Source organism: Diadema setosum, chromosome 5 (genome assembly GCF_964275005.1).
Source record: "Diadema setosum chromosome 5, eeDiaSeto1, whole genome shotgun sequence".
NCBI classification, from domain to species: Eukaryota; Metazoa; Echinodermata; class Echinoidea; order Diadematoida; family Diadematidae; genus Diadema; species Diadema setosum.
Genome location: NC_092689.1, coordinates 14,801,928 through 14,825,671, shown reverse-complemented (window position 1 = coordinate 14,825,671; position 23,744 = coordinate 14,801,928). Strand labels below are relative to the sequence as shown.

At 39.6% G+C, this 23,744-nt stretch overlaps 1 protein-coding gene across 1 annotated transcript; it reads left to right on the top strand.

Moving 5' to 3' along the window:
- Positions 1-4,770: 4,770 nt before the first annotated feature.
- On the top strand, positions 4,771-18,966 carry LOC140228604 (T-complex protein 11-like protein 1). Its single transcript, XM_072308839.1, has 9 exons — positions 4,771-5,099; positions 5,720-5,852; positions 7,814-7,934; positions 8,760-8,980; positions 9,749-9,885; positions 11,108-11,355; positions 17,022-17,197; positions 17,963-18,129; positions 18,690-18,966. Exons 1-9 carry the CDS (start codon positions 4,898-4,900, stop codon positions 18,902-18,904), a joined length of 1,620 nt encoding a protein of 539 aa, XP_072164940.1. The 5' UTR covers positions 4,771-4,897; the 3' UTR covers positions 18,905-18,966.
- Positions 18,967-23,744: the final 4,778 nt, after the last annotated feature.

Below are 23,744 nucleotides of genomic sequence, written 5' to 3'. Positions count from 1 at the left end.
CTTTCTCTCTTTCTTTCTCTGTCTCTCTGTCTTTCTTTCTTTCTGTCTGTCTTTCTTTTTTATTTCTGTACGCAGCTGCTATGATGAGTAACTACTTTACTGGGAGCGATTTGGAGCTTTGTAACCATGGGGGAGGGGGATATAGTGATACTGCAGAGACTCCAACTCTCCCGTTTTCGACGGGAGATCTCCCGCCGAAAACCCATTTTTGCAAAATCTCCTGTTCTCCCGCTTGAGATTTAATTTCTCCCGCCTTGGCTCTGCGTCTCCCGTTGGAAAGGATTTCTTACTTATTGCTATTGTATGTTGAAAAAATAAGCCTTAGATAGCACCAGAGAGCATCTAGAACCCTAGGAACTTCGCGCTTCGCATACATCAACTTGGAGTCTCCCGTTTGCTAGGGGTTTCAGGCGGGAGAGTCTCCAGATCAGAAGGTGATTTGGGTTGGAGTCTCTGATACTGATAAATGAAAAAAAAAAAAAGAAATAGGGCCTACCGATAGTAATAACAAGAAAAGCACAATGCGCATCTAACTTAGAGAACATTCACTTGAAGTTAAACGGGTTTGTACTCTCAGTGCAATAAAAGAATTTGGTGCAAAATGCCAGAGGTCATAAGGACCTACATGTACTTATACACTTTTATGGCAAATGCCTCTACACTAACAAATGCCCGACTCAAAGCCCTCTTCACGAATGTTGCAGATATTACGGAATGATATTGGTAATATTGAATTGAATGTAAAACGTGCATTCACAATTACACTGCGCTTTCCCTGTTTTAGTAATTTGTGGTTGGTTATCACTTACAGAATACTGACACTTGGATTTGATATTTTTGATGGCTTGTACAATCACGTTACATGTGATATCAAAAGTGAAAAACTAAAGAAATCGACATTACAATAATGATTGAAATGTGACAGAGAAAAAAAAAATAATAAACTTACTTCAAGAGAAAGATGAAAGTGTCTACTATAGCTTTAAATGGTTACTTTTCTAGGGACCTACCCCCGCAAGAATCTGCTCTCTGTAGGCTTAGATTTCCCCTCACAATTTTTTTTTTTAATTCAAATATCTAGACTGATCGTAGTAATGCATTCTGTAACCTTAGTTATTATGTAATGTTCGTTCTGTAGACAAGGGATATTCCAAATTGTATCATGACTCTTGTTTGATCTGTAGCAAATGTAATTCGTGGATCTTGGAATGAAATGAAATGAAATGAAATGAAATGAAATGAAATGAAATGAAATGAAATGAAATGAAATGAAATGAAATGAAATGAAATGAAATGAAATGAAATGAAATGAAATGAAATGCAAAACGACATGACAACGTACACCAGAATCATGTTGAATGAAGCCCCAATGGATGCTATACACAGATAAAAAAAAATTCCAGCTTTATTTATTTTTTTTTGGGGGGGGGGTGCACAGAGAATGGGGAATGATGATCATTATTTCAGTGAGAATTATGGTTTTCATGACATGATAAAAATATGTCCTATTGCAAGTTCGCAATACTTAAGTTATGTCCATAACCATGGTAACAGCGGCTGTAGACGCCAGTTTAATCAAACCCTTTTGCATTGTGTCATCTGTGCATTCATCTATCTAGAGGTTCTGACTCTCACTTAGGCCTACAGTTTGCTATTCCGAAAGTTAGTTATTCCAAAGATTCGTTAATCCAAGAATGGAATAATGTTCGTCATTCCGAAGGTTAATCTGTCCAAAAATGAAATGATATTCGTTGCTCCGAAGGTTCATTATTCTGAAATGAAAATAAAGTTCGATAGTTAATCCGAAACGGAAATAAACCTCATATATTGACAGAACACCGTGTTTCTTAAAAAAAAATGGGAGCATAATGTGGTCACGCAATGCAGACACCCATGACACGCACCCATACACACACACACACACACACACACACACACACACACACACACACACACACACACACACACACACACAGTGCACATAGGCCTACAGTGTACTTGACGTACGTATAGTCTGTGATTGTTATCGATGAAAAAGTAGTATTTTCCTCTTTGTCCACTGTATGGCACCCCATTCTCGTTATCATCATCAGGATGAGCCATATATGCTTGGCGGTAGAAATAACCATAAGAGGTGACTCAAAGGGAAAAAGAAAAAGCCACTTTTGATTTTTATTCACTTTGGATTAAAAGGAAAACTCATTTCATTTTGAAACCTCGATAAATATAGGAAATCAACTTTGTATGTTTCGGAATAACGAAATTTCGGAATGGCGAACCTTATTTCATTTTCGAATTTCTACAAACTTTCGGGATAACAAACCTAGTATCATCCCTGGATCTCATGAAAGGCCAAACCGACAACTTGAAGGATATAGGCTATAACGATTATAGAAACTTTTTTTTTTCTTTTATGTCTGAATCATGGGCGCCCCTCGCGCAATTACGGGAATTATCAATGCACTAATGAGCAAACACACCTACACACTCCAACCTGCATATAGTGACCATCTGACTTGGGAACTTAGGGTTCCAGTGTGCTGTATCCCGAAGCTCGCCATACCCCCGTCCTTTCCCTAGCCTCTTCTAAGCTCTTCTATTCTCTCTATCCCTCTCTCTCCTCATACTTTACTTCCCTTTTATCGTATGTTTATACTTCAGTCCATTTTCGCCATTTTTCCAATCATATTTCACTCATTGTTGTATGTTTGTTTTCTTACATTTGCTATTCTGTACATGGTGTAAAGCATTATTTGTAACTATGTGTATCATTGGATTACCTCAAAGTCTCTAATTTTATAATGAACTCCGATACACAGAATGGGTTACTTAGTAATTGTTGCAGTAGGGTCCTATACGTGTAATAAACTTTCGAACTTTCAGACTTTCTTTTGATCTCCGACCCACACAGACACACAAATTCTAAGTAAAGTAGGTCCCATTATACATGGTAAACAAAGGCGATTGGAAAGACAAGAACAGCTAGTTGGCAAGCGAATGTTCAATGACGCAGGTAAGTCGGAAATGAGTAGAACATCGGAGCATGTATCACCGAGGGTGGAGTTACCGGTATCGGTTCCATTGTCTGTCTTTGTGCATCACAGGCGCCGGCGACACATACACGGCTAGGCTAGCGGTGATCCATAAACATAACGCGAATGAAGAAAAACGTAGCTTCTAGAACAACAAAAGACATACCGAAGCAGACTAACGCCGTTAATGTCGTACTTTTTACGCTGTTTTGACATTGCCTTGTATTTTATGAAGTTATTTCACACTAGATGGTAAGTTGCCTCACCCACTTATTATCTGAGAGTAGATTACTATTTCTGTATTCAATCAGAGCCGTAGAATTCGACATATTGTTGCATTTTTGTAGTGGCGTATTGTCTTTTCGCCAGAACTGTGTAGTCCCATAGCTTTGAATTCGTGTTGAGTGATTGAATTGATGCGGTGAGTGCACAGTAAACTTAGTGGACGGGTGCATGAATCCATAAGATGCTTTGATGACTAGATCTAATTAATACAATAGTTAGTCAGTTGGTGAAGGTGCCCAAATACATCACAAATTTCTTATAACTTGGAGCATAGATGGTTAACTTGTACATTGAAACTAGGTACCCTATACTCTATGTCTGTTTCTGCTGCCAATTACCACACCAGGCAGGAGTGCACTAGAGTAAAATATCCCGTTTGCGGCAGTTTAAGCATTGTTAAGGGTTTTTCCAACTTGTAAACAAATCAGGCACATTATTTTCAACCATTTCATATATCATAGACAAGATTATTCATTAACGCAATTGTTTTCATAAAAGAAATTTACCACTGACCAACGCAGTTTTCATGATTTACCAGGGCAAAACCCGGCACAATTTTCGCCGATAAGGGCGATATGCGACGTAGTATTTCTGCTTGCGGCACGATGTACAATCCCTATGCAATACGCGTGTGCTCCGCGATCTTTCGCTGAACGCCTTCACATGTCTCGCGAACATTGCGTAAGCGCCAATTCCCATTGCGAAAGCACGTGAAAATAGCGGGCGTACATGCATTGGCCGCAAACAAGATCGCAATTCTGGCGGTGTTGTTGATGTCTTTCTCGTGTTTTTCTCATTTTTTTTTCGATGGTACATCCACTTTCCAAAAAAAATGGCGGCCCACATCGGCTCGCGAAAGTTCTATTTTACGTGAGGATATGTTTTCAAAATCCATGAACATCGAGAAAACGACAAAAAATCCAGTTTCTTGGACCATTGTTTCTTAACTGTTATGTTAAGAAGTACCGAAAATTTCATTTTGGATGCGATATGTTGTCATTTAGGTGAAAAAATTTCACTTTCGTCAGAGATCGTGCCCATTTTATCGGTTAGTTTTTGTTGATTGCTAGTGTGTTAGTATATGTGTAGTGTGCATGTAACAGTGCAGTGCTGTGTTTAGCGGTATATTACCGTGTATGCTGTACCTGCCGCGAACGGCTGCACGGCTGCATACTACCGTAGTTACTCTATATCTAGTGCCAGTAAATTTAAAAGCTTCACCACGACATGTTTAGCCAGACCAGACGCCGTGGGTCGCGTTTTTACAGCGACCGCGACTGGGCTGTGTATAGTTGCACCATGTCATGTTTATACACCATGTCTATAGATGATAGGTGTTATCTATAAAAATGGCAGCAACAATGTCAATGATGCAAATGTCACCAAAATCTTGGAGATCAAGCAGATATTTTCAATTACCCTTTAAAACTTTATTTACAGGTTGAGCTGTGATCAGGCAGAAAAGGCAGAAAACTGGAAAGAACTGTGTTAACGGGAGTCAGGAACAACACTTCTATAAACTGCTCATTTTAGGGAAAAGAATTTGGTGGTATCAACCCCAGGAGACACTGTAATCTACAATGCCCCTGGAGGATGAGCCAAAGGAGAGCCAGCCACAATCAGAGCAGGCAGCTAATGACGACGGAAGCCCAGAGGGGGCATCTCAGTCAGGCAATGACCCACTGGACTCTTCTGGGGAGGGGGAAGTTCTGATGAAGAGACAGAGACAGCACTCTCCCTCACCGAGCCCTATGTTCCATGGAGGCCTGTCGGGTTTACAAGGTGGGTGTAGCCTGAATCATGCAGAAAATTAGATATTTTGGATATTCATGTTATCTTGATTTTAGTATCACAGCACTATTGATTGAAAACTATGGTGACATAAAGATGTTGGGCATGGGTTTATTTTCATGGGCATATTGTGGATTGTAGTAATTTGCAATTGTATTACACTAATCAGAAAATTCTAGAAGATAACCTTACATGTATTTCAGCATAAATGTCACCATACACTATGTTAAAGGTTTTACTACATTCACTATTTTATTTCAATGGTATGCTCATTTCTTTGCTTAGTCAGAATACCACATCGCAATGTGCATTTGAGCCTTCAGCCAAAGAAAGTATGGTACTAGAGAACTCCAAGACAGTTATCACCTATCATTGTCAAACTTTAAGATGGTTGAGACTGGAATTTTGCTTCTTAAAATATTTTGATGTGGTTTTAAAAGGGAGGGTTCTTACAAATAATTGATATCAGACATTACAAAACCTGCTTTCTAACTATTTTTTCTACTTGAATCTTCCTATGTATTATGAGGAGATTCTCATGTATCATTCTGACTAAAAGAGCATCTAGAGAAGATATTCAAATCATAATGTATTGCTTATTTATTTCTCAGCATCACCCCATAGGCACAAGACCTTTGAAGAGCTCATAACAGCTGCTGGTTTGGTCAAAAACATGGCCCTTGCACATGAAATTGTTGTTGATGGAAACTTTAAACTATCTCCAAGAGAACTTCCTAAAAATACGTAAGTATGGTGAAAGTGTGCGGCAATCTCCTCTAAAGGAGAATGAAATCCAATAATGTGAATTGAGGGAATGCAGCAATATTATTAGGACACATTGGCAAAGTTTGAGGAAAATTGGACAATCTGTTCACAAATTTTATTGAAGTTTTTAAAGTTTTGGTGCCACCAATCGCTGGATGAATGACTGTAACATTTTGTAATGTTATTTATTGACAATAATATAAAGAAAATCTTAAGAAAATTCAGCATATATTCACTTTTCTAGCTGAATGAAAGAGCAGTAGACATATCATTCAGAAAGCAGGGGGATGATATTGCCCTCAATATATCAGTTACAAGTTGAGGGAATGTGTACTTTCCATTAATTTTTCCTGTCTTTTTTTAAAGAATGAATTTGCTTTATATCTTCTTTATGTCATTTGCCATATCATGTGACATCACATTATATTGCAGTCTTCTCATCCAGGGGTGGCTGCACCAAAATTGTAAAAATTCCTAACTTTTGAAAGGATTGTCTAAATTACTCCTTTGCTGATGTGTCTTACTGATATTGCTGCATTCAATCAATCCACATCTTTATTTTGGTTTCATTCCCTTTTAATAGGAATGTTATAACATATCCAATCATTTTCTCCTGTGGGAAGTTTCAGGTTTGTTGTTTTTGTTGCTGTTGTTGGTAGGATTAATTAAGTCTTGCCAATCAAGAACTGCAAGAGCTATTATTAGAAGCAGGAAAGAGAATCTGGTGCACTAATATTCTGTGAGGATTTACAATGTGTCAGAAGTTAATGTCTTAATTCTAGTATAATAGTCAAGTGTACTCCAGTGCTGCTGCAATGTATTTACAAGATAGCCTAGAAATGCAGATAACAAAGAAGATAATACCCTCTACTCACCCATCAAACACAAACAATAGAGATCTGTTTCATGAACCCTGCAAAGCCCACAGAATAATATGTAGCTTCTTACAGTGTGAAGAAGGCAGGAAGTATTTTCAGTGTCCTCAGCAGCAGTGACAACAGAGTATACATGCAGGTAGGGGATATCAGTGTGTTTTCCTCCAATTTGAAGTCTTAATACTAGTTAGCAGAGAGGATAAGCAAGATTAAGGACTTGATAAATGACCTTGTTTCCTGCTGTCCAGTAGAGATGGGATACCAGGAAATAAATTTGATTTATTTCATTTCCAAGTTTACTTTATTTGTTGAACCTTGCAGTAGTATTGGCTGATAAGTAAATATATGGCAATGGATATGTTGGTGCTTAGAAAATCCTTGTATTTCACCAGTTTGGATTAGCATTTGCATTAGAAAGAAATATGTCCATGTTGAATGGAATATGCTAGTGCAGGTCACCTTCAATAGAAAGGTTTTTAATTCCTTGAGCAGAACTCAAACCATGCTTTCATAATGTTGGACATGATTCCCATAATGAGGCAAACTCCATGAAACTTTGTGACATTATTCGAAATTTGTCAGTTACTCTCATACTACCAAATTTCAGTCTTTTGAACCTAGGCTTGGACTGCTTCATTGTTAAGTGTGGCACTTGATTTGTGAAAGGTGAAAACGTGTGGTAGAGTAATGAATTATCCGTCATTTAGAATAAGGTACATGTAGATGTAAAGGCAACATTTCTGCACAGATACTCCAACTGTCATTGTATGCCTCCATTACGGGACATTGTTTGTTCAATGTTTCGGGACAAAGAAATCATGGTAAAGCAAAAGAGCTGACCACAGTACACAAATTATGTCTCATTTGGCATTGCTGATGGATTTCAAATATCTTCCAATTATGATATCTACAATTGTAAAATATGCTTCAGTTCAGTCAAAAGTGCAAATTTAATGAAATCTGGCACACTGATTGGTTGATTGCTTTTTTCTCTTACTGTGGATAAAGTAACATTGATTTTTTTTTTTAAAGTACTTAACTTGTCTGTTCTTCTCCTGTATGTAGGATTGTGAAACAAGTGCATGATGTCATACACAAAGCATTCTGGGATAGCCTTAGTGCTCAGCTGGCTGAGGATCCACCATCATATGGCCATGCGGTTACACTAATTGGAGAAATCAGAGAAGTAAGCATTATTTCCTATTAATGCATCCTGTCAAAACCACATATTTGGGGTGTAACACATGTAAAGTTTACTGGTTTCATGCAGTATTTGCAGGGATCTATTTATAGATTTATATTTTTTTCACTCTCTTTCTCTCTCCCACACCTCCCTTTGTGCTGTAGCTCATATTTAGTTCACTGGCACAGGTCCATTTATCTTGATGCATATCATCATTGGTATGACACATATCACTGTCATTATCAAACTCAATTTAATCAATGTATCATAATCTCAAGGATCAAGAAGAATCAGGTATAGGATCAGGGTGGTGTAGTTGAAACTCCTTGTCAAAGTTTGGAAAGCAGCATTTATAACCCAGCCACGAGTGCCTGCTTGGTGCCATCTTTTAAGACTGTCATGTCTTTTATCAACAACTTGTATCCTACATTAAGTCATCCTTTTGACTTTCCCCAATAATGTTATCTTTCACTTGGTTTTAGGACAATTACCCCTCTAGACAATTACCCCAGACCCTTCCCCTGACCCTAACCATAACCCTAATCCTAATCCTGAACCTAATCCTGACCCTAACTCAAATTCTAACGTACCTTAACTCTAACCCTTGCGCTTATCTTTACTCTATCCCCTATCACTAACTGGCATTGGGGGGGGGGGGGGGGGGGCAATTGTCATTGGAAGTATTTGTCCTGATATGCTCTCACTCATTTTTCATTGATAAATCGAGAACCCCAAAGTGCCATTGTGTCAGCTGTTTGCAATCACAAAGATGTTTTGTTGGTCGAACATTTCAAACCTTTCATAATGTTCTTTCCTTCCTGTGAATAGATTCTGCTGTCACTACTACTCCCCCACCATGACAAGCTGAAGACACAGATTCTGGAAGCCATGGACCTAGACCTTATCAGACAGGAGGCAGAGCATTCTGCCTTGGATGTCAGCAGACTGGCCTCCTTTGTCGTGTCCATCATGTCCAAGCTGTGTGCTCCGGTCAGGGACGAGGAGATCGCAAAGCTGGGAACACTGACCGAGCCTGTTGAACTCTTCAGGTGTGTAGAAATGATGTGATGTCTTGGTGTGGATGCCTAGCTGTGAGAGCAGGGGCTGTGAATTCAAAGTCAGTTAATTTCTCTCTCTTTTGTACTTGTGAAAAGAATTAATTACGGGTCTATTTCTCTATAAGACTATAAATATGGTTGTTTACCCAAGAGGTTATAAACTATTAGTGTGTGTGTGCCAAGGAACCATGAAGATATGCAGCTAGGCAACCAATGATTTGAATGTAGCACTGTGAATGCTGCACTAAGACTGTATTCATTAGCTGCACCTGCATCTATAATGTGCGAAACACTTACAACTGCAACACATGAGTAAAATATCATTGTTTCATTTTTGTTGTCTGCCATCATTGTAAGTTATCTGTGTTTTAACCATCATAAACAGTGTTTATCACAAAATTATAGTGCAGAGATTATCATTTTACTCAAAGCTACCCCTCAAACACTTGGACAGGCAGCATTCATACATAGATTGTGGTTGTGGCCGACTCGCACTTTCATTTCATCTGTCGAAGAAAATCTGTCATAGAAAACTCGATTGAAAACTCAGCAGGTAATTTATGATAACATACCACTTATATGGGTAACAGAAGAGAGGTTTACACATTGTATGCATTGAAGTGTGGGGAAGGGGTGAAGGAATGGGGAGAGTACAGCTAAACATATACACACCTGTATGTAAGGCCTCTTTGCTAGAAAGTGTTCTAGAGTTGAATTATTATCATGATTTTTTATCATCCTGACGCTCACTCCATTCAGAGAGATCTTTCGAGTCCTGGACCTAATGAAGGTGGACATGGCAAACTTTACTCTCCAGAGTCTTCGGCCACACCTCCAGCAGCAGTCTGTGGAGTATGAGAGGAAGAAGTTCCAGGAGTTTCTGCAAACTCAGCAAGGTTAAATCTCGACTCTGATGAGCAATATTGAATCAAACTGAGCTAATCCGACCACTAATCGACCGCAAATCTGGTAGATTACCAAATGAATTTTCCTTTCTTTTCGCAAGTGTCAAGAGAGGACAATGTTTTATCAATATTTGAAGGTAATGATTTTATTATAAAGATTATGAGAGACCAAGATGTTTAAAAACAAGTCAGCTGAGCTGCACAAAATGTTCCACATTCTCATATCAGTCCATGTAGTTTATAAAGAGTATGTAGTGGTTTTTCCAGTTTGTACTATGTTTGTACCATCTTATACACAGTGGGGATATGCTCCTACTTGATGAGAAATTAGATCATACTGAAGCCATTTTATGATTTAAACGTGTATTATCTAAGCTGTAATCATTTAGGTCTTGTGTATTGAAGTGTAACCTTAGCAAAGCATCGTTACGTGTATGAATATCATTGCATTTTGTATGTCATGAAAAACACAAAGCCAAAAATGGGTGGCTTTTAGAATTAGAGATTTTTTATTTTTTTAATGTCCTACATTTGTGTGTTGTGCACTTCAATGAGAAGAATATTTTCTTTTGTAGATGCTTAATCTCCAATCAGTGTATCGACCACAATGCCTTATATGTGGTGTGTCATCATCTTACCCGTATAAAGCCGGAGATCTTAAAAGGAAGAAAAATGCGCATAAAGCCGACTTTGACAATATATCCTCTGCAGTTTTCTAACTTTGTATTCTTTTTAGAATTATTTTTCTGGTAATGAAGTAGGGCAAATCATATATCAATTGAAAGCTTAGCATCTGACAAATTTATGTCGGTCAAAAGCCAAACAATTATCTTCTTGACATTATATGACTTTGTGATGACCGTATCCGGGCAATTACTCCCAGAGGGCAATTACCCCCCGGCTAAATACTTGTTAGTGGTAAGGTTAGAGTAAAGATTAGGGTTAGGTTTAGGGTTAGGAGTTTGGGTTAGGGTTAGGATTAGGTTCAGGATTGGGATTAGGATTAGGGCCAGAGGAAGGGTCCGGGGTAATTGCCCAGGGGGTAATTGCCCTAGACCCTGTGATGACACATCACGTTTGTGTTGTCAAATACTGTTGTAATCTCATTGGCAGTTCTCTTTCAAGGATGATAAGGCACAGATGGCCCCATGTCAATGGCTGTTGATGAGGCAACCTTTTGCATATCTCTTCTACTTGAATTCTTCATCGACAGATGGATTGCTGTACACCCGCCAGTGGCTGGAACAGACCGCAGAGAGCTTGCAGGCTAGATTGAACGAGCAGCAAGAGCTGCGAAGGCGGCAGAATCAGGAGTGGCAGACTGCCTCGTCTTCATCTCCAGAGGGCGCCACCAGCAGCAGTCCAGGCAGTGGGCCCATGATCTCTCCCGGAACCATCCTGAACCATGCCTATGTCAGCCTCCTCTACAGAAATCCAGACGATGCATTGTCCTATCCAGAGGTGGGATGGTCTTCCACAAGCAATTTGCATGATTTTACTCCTCCCATTCATTTAAGTTTGAAGATCTTAAATTGATGTAATTTTTGTAGTTTGAAATGGTATTGTATTAAACTCTGTGATTATCTAGCACCAGGAATGAACAAGACTTTAAAACCATATGGTCCAGTTACACAGAAAGCTACTTCAAACAGCAGACATTTTGCGAAGGGCAATATATTTCATGCCACATATCACATCTTGAATTATCAATAAGGAGTGAAAACTATTCTGTAAAAGTGGTCAAAACTATCGTAGTGACCAACAGTATGGAGTTTCCACTGTCCTATAAAAGCCATACAAATTCCCCTCACTGCAAAAACCCATGCAAAAGTGGTCATACCTAATGGTCATCTGTGTAGTGTAGCCAGCAGCCATCTGATCGTATTTCATTGACCAGTTTCTGATTGTGCACAATGCCAGTATCTTTTCACAGCTGTAGGTACAAAGTAAACAAGAAGATACCGATACACTATGAATAAACAGGCCAACAAAATGTGCAAAGGGGTCAGATTGTGGCTTTATTGATAGGTAGGGAAGAATTGAGTGAACACTGCAATTTTGTAGACAATAAGAAATGTGTTTGCTTGAATTCACACATGTACAGTTGTACACACAATACTAGTGCTCACGTGTTCATATTGTGTTCGTACTCATATGTTCATACACAGTGTAGTTTATAACATCTGCATATGTGTTGTTTGAAGGTTTGCATGGTGAAGTTAATTAGGAAGAAAGATTTGCGGTGACACCATGTGTATGTAGTCCTTAACCGGATCGTTGTTTGGCAGAAGAGCCTAGAAAGAGGAGAAACGAAGAGGGAAGCGACATATGGGGGTTGTGAGGAGGGCAAAAAGTGAAGAGTGGGAGACAGTAATGGGCTAGAAGTTGAAGTTGCACTAGTGGAGACAGTAGAGAAAGGAACACAGAGAGTGGTAAGGAAGAATAGTGTGAGAATCAAGTAAGATGTTCGGACATCGTTAGAAGAGGAAAGATGAAATAGAGGGGAAGAGGAAGAGGAAAGAGTTGAATGCTGGAGAATCATGGAGATAGGGGAGAGCAGTGAAGATTCATGAAACCAAGAGGAGAACGAAGTCGGCGAACAGCTAGTGTGGATCCTAGAATTAAATGCTGCGGAGGAGAAGAAGAAAAAAAAATTGGAGACGAAATCGATGACAGTTAAATCCTGAAAAGGTTCCTGTGGGAGAAATGCAAAAATAAGAAATTAAAATTAAAATAAAGTTAAAGTGTAGACCTGAGGAGAGAAGGCAAGAGAAATAACCTGTAAAGAAATGTGTAAATTAAAACTAGTGGTCCTGAAAAGGACCGTTGGGTTGTATGGAAGGAAGAAATAAAAAGAAAAAGAAGAAAAAAGAAGAGAACAGAAAAGAAAAGATAAGTAGTGTAGAAACAGACAAAAGTGTAAGAGAGAGAGAGAGAGAGGAAAGAGAAATGAAACAATGAGTAAAGGCGCTGGTAAAAGTAGAGCAAGAAGTCTAGTTATAAGAATAACTAGGAGAACCGAGGAACTTGACGTTTCGGGCAGGTTGACTGTCCTTCGTCAGAAGTGAGGCGTGATCGGAGAAGAGGCGGGCTATGTATGGAGAATGCGGACCTAGATGGAAGAGGTCGGTCGAGGCGGGCTCGCAGGCGGGCTGAGCGTCGGCTGTTGGTGGAGTGTTGCGGTCGTTGATGCGTTCTATTGTTCTTGGAGTGTGTTGATGGCGGAGTACATCTGTGAGGGCGAACTTGGCTGTTGGTAGGTCGTGGCTGGAGATTGGAGTCCGGGTTAGTAGATGGGGTGGGAGCCGGTGGTGTGGATGAATTGTGTCGGTGAGGGCGTCTTCTAGAACCAGCGATGGGTGTGGTCGTGAGTGGAAGGCGCGGTTGACGTCGTGGGCGCTGTTGTGAAAAGGTGGGGGAAGAGATATGAGAGGAAGAAGTAGAAGGGGGAATGTGCTGTGGAGAGAGTGTGTTGTTGTTGTCATTGTTGCTGTTTGATTGTTTGTTGATGAGAGGAAGCCAGATGTTGTTGATTTGGAGTCCAGTATCCTGTGTAACAGTGTCGTGTGTGTGAATTTCTATGGCTTCTCTGATGCGTCGTGTGTTCCAGTTTTTGATGGATGTGATGAGTTTGCTGTCTTCCCAGTTGATGCGATGTTCCGACTGTTGAGCGTGTTTCACGATGGCTGACTTTTCCCATTCCGAACGTCTGTAGCATGTTTTGTGTTCTTTCAGTCTGGTCTCTAGCGATCTCCCTGTTTCACCTATGTAGACTTTGCCGCATTCGCATGGGATACGGTAGACACCTGGTTGTTTGTGTTTGGGGTGCTTGTCTTTGTGTGAGTGCAATGAATTGTGAAGTTTGTTGGAAGATGTATGACGGACCTGGATGTTGGCGGACTTGAAGATGCGTTGTAGTTTGTGCGAGGTGGCGCCGAGGTAGGGAAGATTTACAGTTGTGATGGGCTGTTCCTTGCCTGCTTGGTTGGGATGAGAAGGTGCTTGAGTGTTGATTTTGTGCTTGGGGTATTGGTTGATAGTGGTGAGTGTGTCTGTGATATGTTCGAGTTCTTGTCGAAGATGTTCTTTGTCGCTGATTTGATGAGCACGTCGGACGAGAGCGTTCGGTACTGACTGGCGGACTGCTGGATGATGGAAGGAGCGGTAGTGAAGATATCTGTCAGTGTGAGTGGGTTTGCGGTAGACCTGGTGAGAGAAAGTGCCAGAGTTGGTTTTTGTGACGAGAACATCGAGGAAGGGGAGAGAATGATTGTGTTCCGTTTCCACTGTGAATGAGATGTTGGAATGTTGTTCGTTGAGGTGTGTGAGGAAGTCGTCCAGTTGATCTGCTTGGTGTGGCCAGATGGTGAAGATGTCGTCGACATACCGGAGCCAGAGTGAAGGTTTGTGCTGTGCCGTGGCGAGTGCGTGACTTTCGAAATGTTCCATGTAAATGTTGGCAATGATCGGTGAGAGGGGGGAGCCCATGGCTGCGCCTTGTTGCTGTTTGTAGTGTGTGTCTCTCCATCGGAAGGAGGTAGAATTGAGACATGTGAGGAGGAGGTCGTGTATCTGTTGTGGTGTGAGTTGTGTTCTGGAAGAAAGAGAAGGGTCATCGATGAGACGTTGTTTGATGATGTCACAGGCTTCGTTGACAGGAACGCTGGTGAAGAGTGATTCTACATCAAAGCTGACGAGGGTGTCTGTAGGCTTGATAGTAGTTTGAGAGAGAATGTCAATGAAGTGTTTGGAATTGTTAATGTGGTGTTCTGTGTTGCCAACGAGTGGCTGTAGAATGTCTGACAGGTGTTTGGCTGTTTCGTAGCAAGGGGAACCTCGTGTAGAAATGATGGGGCGGAGAGGGACTGATGGCTTGTGAATTTTGGGTTGCCCGAAGAGGATGGGACATCTGCTGGAGGAGGCACGGAGTCTGAAATAAAGCTGTTGAGGAAGGGCATTAGATCGATGAAGTTCGAGGAGCTTGGCGTTGAGTTTCCTCTCGGTGGCAGGAGTCGGGTCACGTTTCAGTTCGGTGTATGTTGGGGTGTGAAGGATGTCTTGTATCTTTTGTTCGTATTGTGTTTTGTCCATGACGACCGTGGCGTTGCCTTTGTCTGCTTGAATGATATGGATGGATGCGTTGCTTTGTAGAGTCTTCACCGCTGTTCGTTCTTCTTTGTTGAGGTTGGGCTGCGGTGGCTTGGCTGTGGAGAGAGCTTGAGTAACAAGGAGTCTAATGTTGTCGGCTGCGGCTTTGTTCAGGTATCTGAGCTTGGGTTCCGTTTGTTGTATGATTTCTGTGAAAGGAATCTTCTTGGGTGGTGTTGCGAAGTTAAGCCCAAGGGATAACACGTTGTGTTCGGCTTGTGTGAGGTTGTGCTGGCTTAAATTGACAACGGTGTTACGGGCGGCGGGCGGCTTGTCTCGTGTGTATGTATGGGTGTGGCTGTTATGTAGTGTGTTGAACTTCCGTATCTGCTTCTCTCTGGTGCGAAGAAATGTGGTCCTTGCTGTGTGAGAGTTGAAGGTCTGTATCTTCTGGAGGTCAGCAGGATGTAGTGTTTGTGACAAGTGTGTTTGTGAGGTGTTGATTTGTTGATCGATTGTGTGAAGTTCTTGTCGAGTGTGGGCTATGCGTTCTCTGGTGAGGGAGAGGCCTGCTTGGTGAAGAATACGTCGAGCACGTGGAGTTTGTATGGTTGATTTCAGCTGTAGACCAGGAGGGATGATACTGTGATCTCGGCATCTTTTCAGAAAGGTGAGATGATTGGAGAGTTTAGATTGTTTGACTAGGTTCCGTTGAAGTAGGCGAGAAGATCGTTGCGTTTGCTCCCCGTAGAGCTCGGTTATGTGTTGTTTGAAGGTTTGCATGGTGAAGTTAATTAGGAAGAAAGATTTGCGGTGACACCATGTGTATGTAGTCCTTAACCGGATCGTTGTTTGGCAGAAGAGCCTAGAAAGAGGAGAAACGAAGAGGGAAGCGACATATGGGGGTTGTGAGGAGGGCAAAAAGTGAAGAGTGGGAGACAGTAATGGGCTAGAAGTTGAAGTTGCACTAGTGGAGACAGTAGAGAAAGGAACACAGAGAGTGGTAAGGAAGAATAGTGTGAGAATCAAGTAAGATGTTCGGACATCGTTAGAAGAGGAAAGATGAAATAGAGGGGAAGAGGAAGAGGAAGGAGTTGAATGCTGGAGAATCATGGAGATAGGGGAGAGCAGTGAAGATTCATGAAACCAAGAGGAGAACGAAGTCGGCGAACAGCTAGTGTGGATCCTAGAATTAAATGCTGCGGAGGAGAAGAAGAAAAAAAAAAAATTGGAGACGAAATCGATGACAGTTAAATCCTGAAAAGGTTCCTGTGGGAGAAATGCAAAAATAAGAAATTAAAATAAAGTTAAAGTGTAGACCTGAGGAGAGAAGGCAAGAGAAATAACCTGTAAAGAAATGTGTAAATTAAAACTAGTGGTCCTGAAAAGGACCGTTGGGTTGTATGGAAGGAAGAAATAAAAAGAAAAAGAAGAAAAAAGAAGAGAACAGAAAAGAAAAGATAAGTAGTGTAGAAACAGACAAAAGTGTAAGAGAGAGAGAGAGAGAGGAAAGAGAAATGAAACAATGAGTAAAGGCGCTGGTAAAAGTAGAGCAAGAAGTCTAGTTATAAGAATAACTAGGAGAACCGAGGAACTTGACGTTTCGGGCAGGTTGACTGTCCTTCGTCAGAAGTGAGGCGTGATCGGAGAAGAGGCGGGCTATGTATGGAGAATGCGGACCTAGATGGAAGAGGTCGGTCGAGGCGGGCTCGCAGGCATAATAGTATACTGGTGTATACTGCTGTTATGAATCTTTAACAGAAAGGTAATCTCTGTAAGGACCATTGAGTGACCCTTCTGTACAGGTTTGACTGTTGTAAAGCTTTGAACAGCTGTATGAGGAGTAATTTCAATTTTCTGTATGGTAATTATAATCATTAGCGTACAATTTTAAGTATTTCAAAGGCATGACAGAAGTGAGATTTCATGCATCGTGATTCTGCTAGCCAACATTGAGCTATTCAGGAGTGACCTCGTCTCTTTACAATGCGTATGGCAGACTGGTTACCATATCTCTTATCAAATCTCTCTCCACACAGACAGTGCTGATGGACCAGGGCAGGTTTCATGAGATGGGGTCCCAGGCGCGCAAGCTGGTGCTAGTGGGCTCGGTGCTCCTGGTGACGTACACCAACACAGGCAGTCTGCTGGCCGGCATACAGGGCTTCCCAAGCCAGCTCAAACACAACCTATTCGTGCTCCTCGATGGGGTCAGGTCAGTGCCAGGACATAGTGTCCCCTTCTTACTATGACCAGAATTCTCATGTTGTCATGGCAACAATGATAATGCATGTATATATGTGATTGGCACCTGCCTGCCTGTCACTCTGGAGAGTACATTTATCATGCTGCTGTTGACATGGAACAACTTAAATGCTTGCAGTTGATTATTGTCACTCATCACTCTGGTTGCTTCTGCCATTACAAGTTACATTTATCGTGAAATGTGTTAAAGGGCCCCGGGATGGCAGTGTTATAGAACAAACTCACTACAAGTTAGGTTAGTGACACTGTTAGTGAGGGCAAGAACAAAAATGAATATGAATGGATGTAACAAAAAATAGCAACAACAGATCAACTTATGTTCTGTAGTACAGATGCCAATTATGTTCAGAAAGTAGGCATATCGCAGTGCTTGAACTGGAAGAAGTATGCCTCAAGGCAGCGTATTGAGATGGTCTATTCTGGGCTTGTTTCAGTGGCAGCTGTGAGCTGTGTGTTAGTGCAGGGCCTCAGGAGAGTTCATTAACAGCCATGCAATCCATATTGTGCAAATATGAACACTTGCCTATTGTATGTAAACAAAGTGTAAAGTGGGATATGTCTTCAACACCGGAAGCATCATGTGGCGAAGATTTTCATATTTTTAAGTTGTTGTTATTTTTCTTTTTAATAACCTCCCTGTGTAAAGAGCAAGAAAAACAGACTGCTGCACATTTCTTTTGTTAATTTTTCATTACTCCAATCTATGCTTTTCCAGAGATTTTGCCGCTGCCATCGACAATGTCGCTGAGCAGGCGTGCAAGGAAGTGAACGAATGCCTCAAGGAGCATGGCTTCGCCGAGTTTGAGCCCCTGCGGATGGAAGCGATGAAGAGTCAGATCTGCGCTCTTGCCAACAAAGAAAATCACATCTACAGCATTCTAGGTGAGTGTCTTGATCCATGGAGAAGCGGGAGAAGCTTAGACCAGAAGCCTGCCTCTGTGTGTGTGTGTGTGAGCTTCTCCTGTGGAAGTAATTGTGAGAACATACTACAGATAACATGCTGAAATATCTTCTGAATGAGCAACCTGAGTAGTTATACTGTTCAAAAGACTGACTGTACAATGTGTGCTGTTTGACGTCTCAAAACAGAGTGCAACAAAGATGTGATGATAACTTGGATTCTTGGTTGTGAAGAAACTTGAACTTGGGAATGTTCATGTTTGTCACCACTTATCTGATTAGAAGATGCTAGAAGTGTTTAAAGAAGATTGAAAGATATATCATCGCAATGCCTTCATCTCTCACAACCTTTCGCAAAATGGAGTTTTGCCAAAAAATTGAACCTGTGCCTCTGTCTACCCACTTTTCACGGGATTTAGTCTAGGGATTTAGTTGAAGAAGAAGTGAGAAGGGAAACCAAAAAGAGGGCTACCTTTAAATGGGTCAATTCAGAAAAAAACACTAGTAACCTTACATTACTTCATTCTTCCCCAATCCTCCAGACTCCAGACTTCAAGGGTATCTGGTATCGGCCATCACTGCTCCCTCGCGCTTCGACCCAGCAGCCAACATTCCGCCGGGGCTGACCACTGTGCAGAGCCAGCTGGTGGACATTGCCAAGGCTTTCATCCGCCTTGTCGTCCACAATCGATCAGTCTTTGGACCGTTCTACGCTGAAATATTGTCAAAGATGGTGCAACCTCAGCTCTCTTCATAGTTTCAGAGGGGAGTGACAGAGAAAGAGAGAGAGATAGCGAAAGAGAGAAGGATGGTTAGAGAAAGAGAGAGAGAGAGAGAGAGAGAGAGAGAGAGTGTTTTATATTTTGTATTTGCATGAATGCTTTTTCAAAATGTGTCGTTGTGGTTTCCAAATTGTGCGTATGTACTCCGTATGCTGTGGATCTAGATGATGCTTAGATTTATGCAAAGTTGCATTTTGGCCAGTATTCACCTTGTGTTGATGTGTATCGCCTCAGTTTATGTGAGTGGATATGTCATAGATTTACTGGTGTTTCACAATACTAAGTGGTCAGAAGATTTATAGATTATATTGTCCTCGTATGTGATAGTATTTTGTAGCAGGAGAGAAAAAAATCAGGAGCTCTTGTTTGAACATAGCCCTGTAATAAGATTTTGATATAGAAATCAACTATAATTAGTTTGAAAATTTTAGAGGGATAAATGAATGACTTACTCTGTGAATATATTTGATGTGAAGTCATTTCATATATTCAGTAACATTGCATAATGTTATATGTTAATTAGATTGAAAAGCCTTGCATTCATTTATTGCAAATTTTTAGGTCAAATGGCTGGCTGTAAATTTGAAACCAGAATAACAGAATAATTTCAGTGCAGTGAATCTTATAATTATTATTATTATTCAAATGTTTTCTTTATGTGTTATAGTAAGATGTGTTGCATGTTTATGTGGTAAATTTGCCAAATACTCTTTTTTCCCCTAGTTTTGATTATCCTGTGATGAACTGTTGAAGAGATTATATTTGTTAGATAGACTTGTTTTCTGGCAAGTGATCACCAAGGAGCATCCCATTGGATAAGAGTTAGTTCTATGCTTATTAGAAATGAAATATACACATCTTTGAAATGAAGTTGCCATGGAAGCTGAAAAAGGCTAAGCGTATGGAATTCGCTGTGAAGATCTCAGCAGTTGCATGATTGCAATGTGTGATCTATTTTAGTGCTTTTCTACGGATAATCTGTTGACATTCCTGACCGTTTTTTTTTTAGCGTTAAAGATTATGCAATATTCAAAGTTCTGTTGAAATGTAATACTGAAGCTTTGTCATGGTGCTTATCAGGCAGATGAAGGTATATTTGACATTGTATTTAACATGGCAGATATTTAAAACAGGCCCCATCAGTCTAATTGATAAGTTACTGCTCTTGACAGCAACCCATTGCTTCATGACTGTCCAGAGCACCCCCATACCTCATACCTCATATCAACTTCATAGTGTATTTATTAGATGATCGTGGATGAATTTTCTTTCAAAGTGCTAATCTGTGTTGTCTGTGAAAATTGTTTTATCAGATATGGAAGATGCTTAATTAGTGTGATACACTTCAAAGAGAGAAAAAAACAAATATTTTTACACTAATCCTGCTAAACCAAAGCAATGTGCTGCTTCCTGCCTGATGTGTATTGCTTTGGTATACAATGTTTTATTGTGATATCTGTGTATAAATGAGATATAAACATTATTAGTGTGGAGTCATTGCCATCAATGTATATGTTGTGTGTAAGTATGTGTGTGTTTGTGGTTAGTTGTAATGTACAATAATTGCATGAACTTTGGAGTGTACCCTTTCCTTGTCATAGGCTTTATACTGGTAACTAAACTGTAGTTCCAGGCTGCTTGTTTTGAGTTTTAAATCTAGAACAGAAATCTTAGCTGTAATGAATTTGCAAACTGTAATTCTCTACTGCAGAGCTAATAGAATGATTAATTCTGAGCAATTTATTTATGTTGATTAACTAAAGGCAACTGAAATGCATCAAGAGTTGTAGTAAATATTCTTTTATGTTTTGAATCAGCATTACCAGCAGATACGTCCAATGTGAATGAAATTTTGTTTGCAGATTCTTCAAGTTTTGATGATACAATTCTTTGAGGCAAGTTCAGATGACCTCTCTAAACAATTCAACATTTGACTGAATTGAATATCATAATGTATTTGCATGATGGTTAATATGTTTGGTTTAGCCTCTGTTCCCTTGAACTATTACTCAAAGAATGCATGTTTCTTAAGCCTATTACTAAAGTTTGAAATTGTTTTTGTCTGATTTTAGGACATAATGCAACACTTGCTCAGGTTTGATTATTGTATATTGGACTCCAAGTTGAGACAGTAATAGAAAATATAACTGTGATGAATTTCATTGTGAAGATTGTGAGTGCATAAATTTTTTTTAGCATCTACATTTTAATATTGTTTCTTTTTGTTTTATCATATGGAAATTGATAAACATGTTGAAAAGCAGAGGACCATCACAGAAATAGGTAAGATGTAAGATACCACATACATCTGACAGCACTTAATGCTATCAAATTGGGAACATCTCATACATATATGACACTGTATTTTATTTGAAAGCAGTGATGTGAAATCAATAGATATTTGTGAGAAATCTGTGTGAAAACTAATGCAGAGTTTGAGGCTAGCTCTACCATGGTGTTGCATTAGCATTTCCAAGTAGTTGTATATTGGTAATGTCCATCATATCAGATACAGTGGAGAGATATGACCTGGAAAAGTCTTGATCCGATGCTTAGCTAAAATCTGCTGAAATTCAGGAATTTAAAATCAGGGTAACATATAAACTTTAAATTCGAACATGGAAGCATGTTGTTGGCCTTCATCTCTGATATTGTATGATTAGGTAAGACTGTAAGGCTTTTGATCATCATTATTGCCGGATTATATGCTATGGCTGGTAGGCTCTTCTGGCAAATTAGATTTTGTTTTATGAAGATGTTAAAGGACAAGTTCACCATCATAAACATAAGGATTGAGAGAATGCAGCAATATTAGTAGAACACATCAGTGAAAGTTTGAGGAAAATTGGATTATCGATGCAAAAGTTATGAATTTTTAAAATTTTTGTGTTGGAACCGCTGGATGAGGAGACTACTCTAGCTCGTGATGTCATATGAGTACAACAGTATAAAGAAAATATAAAGAAAATTCAACATATTTTCACTTTTTTCGCATAATAAAAGAGCACTTGACTTACCTCTTTCTAAAGGCAATGGGAATAATATTACCCATAACATATGTCAGTAACGAGTCAAGGGAATGTGTACTTTTTTCAAAAGATGAAATTTTGTGAAATTCTCTTTATATTTTCCTTATATTGTTGTACGCATGTGACATCATACAGTACAGTAGTCTTCTCATCCAGCGGTGACTGCACAAAAACATTAAAAATTCATAACTTTTGAACGGATTGTCCGATTTTCCTCAAACTTTCAATGATGTGTTCTACTAATATTGCTACATTCTCTCAATCCTTATGTTAATGAAGGTAAACTTGTCCTTTAAAGGTCCAGTTTACCTTTGGGAGCAGTGATTTAAAAAATGTTCAAGATATCACATTTGATGCATATGTGTAGGTCTGTTGTATCATAAAACATCCTACCATATGAAATATTTGCAATAAAACCTAAAATATAATGCAATATCAGGGTTTTCCTCAATAAACCGTAACTGTATACGGTTTAGTCTAGAAACATTTTTATTATGACTATTGTTCACATTTTGTGTATTTCACAACACTTAACGGATTCAAATTTTGACAGTGGTTGTTTCTATCCCTAACTCACATTTTAGAACTATTTTAAAGCACTAATGCTGGGTTTTTGTTTCATCTGCAAATGGTAAATTATGCCTTTAAAGTGATGAGACATACTGGTAGTATTCCTGGCACTTGAGATGGATGTGCGTGCCGATAACTGCTGTATGCACCCTTGCACTGGTTATTCTAGGATGAGGGAGGTCGTGGAATGTGATACATTTGATGACAAAAAGACAAGCTTCATATGAATGTAATATGATGTGATTGATGCAATGTCTGCAACAAGGAGAGCAGTGAGGAAGTAAAACTTCCCCCCCATATTTTGGATTTGGCTATTTCAGGTGCAAGCGGGTTAAGTAATGTATATCTCAGCCATCTGCTGAGACTGTCTGTTTAATTTATAGATGTGTCCATCTTTTTCTGTTTTTTTTTTGTTTTTTATATTCGTTAAGATATAAAAGACAAAGATTCAGACTCATTCATGCGTGTGTTCCTGGTCAGCAGTGTGTGTAAAGTAGGCATTGTCTCTGCCCCAAAATAATCCCTTTTTTGCAATTTGTGCTTCGTAACTGAAAGGGCTTTGTGTGTTACAGACACCCTTTTGGTTTGTAGCTGACAATTTGTTGAGTTATTGTGAATTTTATGCATTATCATATGAATTACTGTCTTTATGAAGAAAGGCCTTTCCCCTATGTAAGTGGTATTTGTCAAAAAAAAAAAACACAAAAAAAAAACAAAAACAAAACAACAACAACAAACAAAAACAAGGCAAATCCAGCAGTCTTATGGAACATCATTTGATGCCACTACAGTTACTTTGTTTTGTTTGTAATCTTGAGAGACTGCCTTGGTGTCATATTTGAGTGCAGTGTTGAAGTATAATATTGCTTTGGGGTTTCTTTGCACAATATTTGTTTGCGTTGCCAAAGGATCGCATGTTATCTCAAAAGAGGAAGTTGATAGCATCTCTCATCCCCTCCTCAGTCCACCAATATACTTTGTAGGCACTGTAGGATATCATAATAATTAATATGTGACCGCCCAGCTCAAAACCCACAACAAGTTACAGTTTTAGGATTCTCTGTAATGGAGCAAAAAAAAAAAAAATATATATATATATATATATACATGTATATAATTTAGGTTGACTGACTCAAATTTGTTGAGTTTGCCTACCTGGCAGAGTAATGTTTTCTTTAACAAACGCAAACAGAAAAACTGATCAGAAATGAATATT

Coding starts and splice junctions, on each gene's coding strand:
- LOC140228604 (XM_072308839.1), top strand. CDS start 4,898: ATGCCCCTGGAGGATGAGCCAAAGGAGAGCCAGCCACAATCAGAGCAG. Junction 8,981..9,748: donor GAGCCTGTTGAACTCTTCAG/GTGTGTAGAAAT, acceptor CACTCCATTCAG/AGAGATCTTTCGAGTCCTGG. Junction 11,356..17,021: donor ATGCATTGTCCTATCCAGAG/GTGGGATGGTCT, acceptor CTCTCCACACAG/ACAGTGCTGATGGACCAGGG.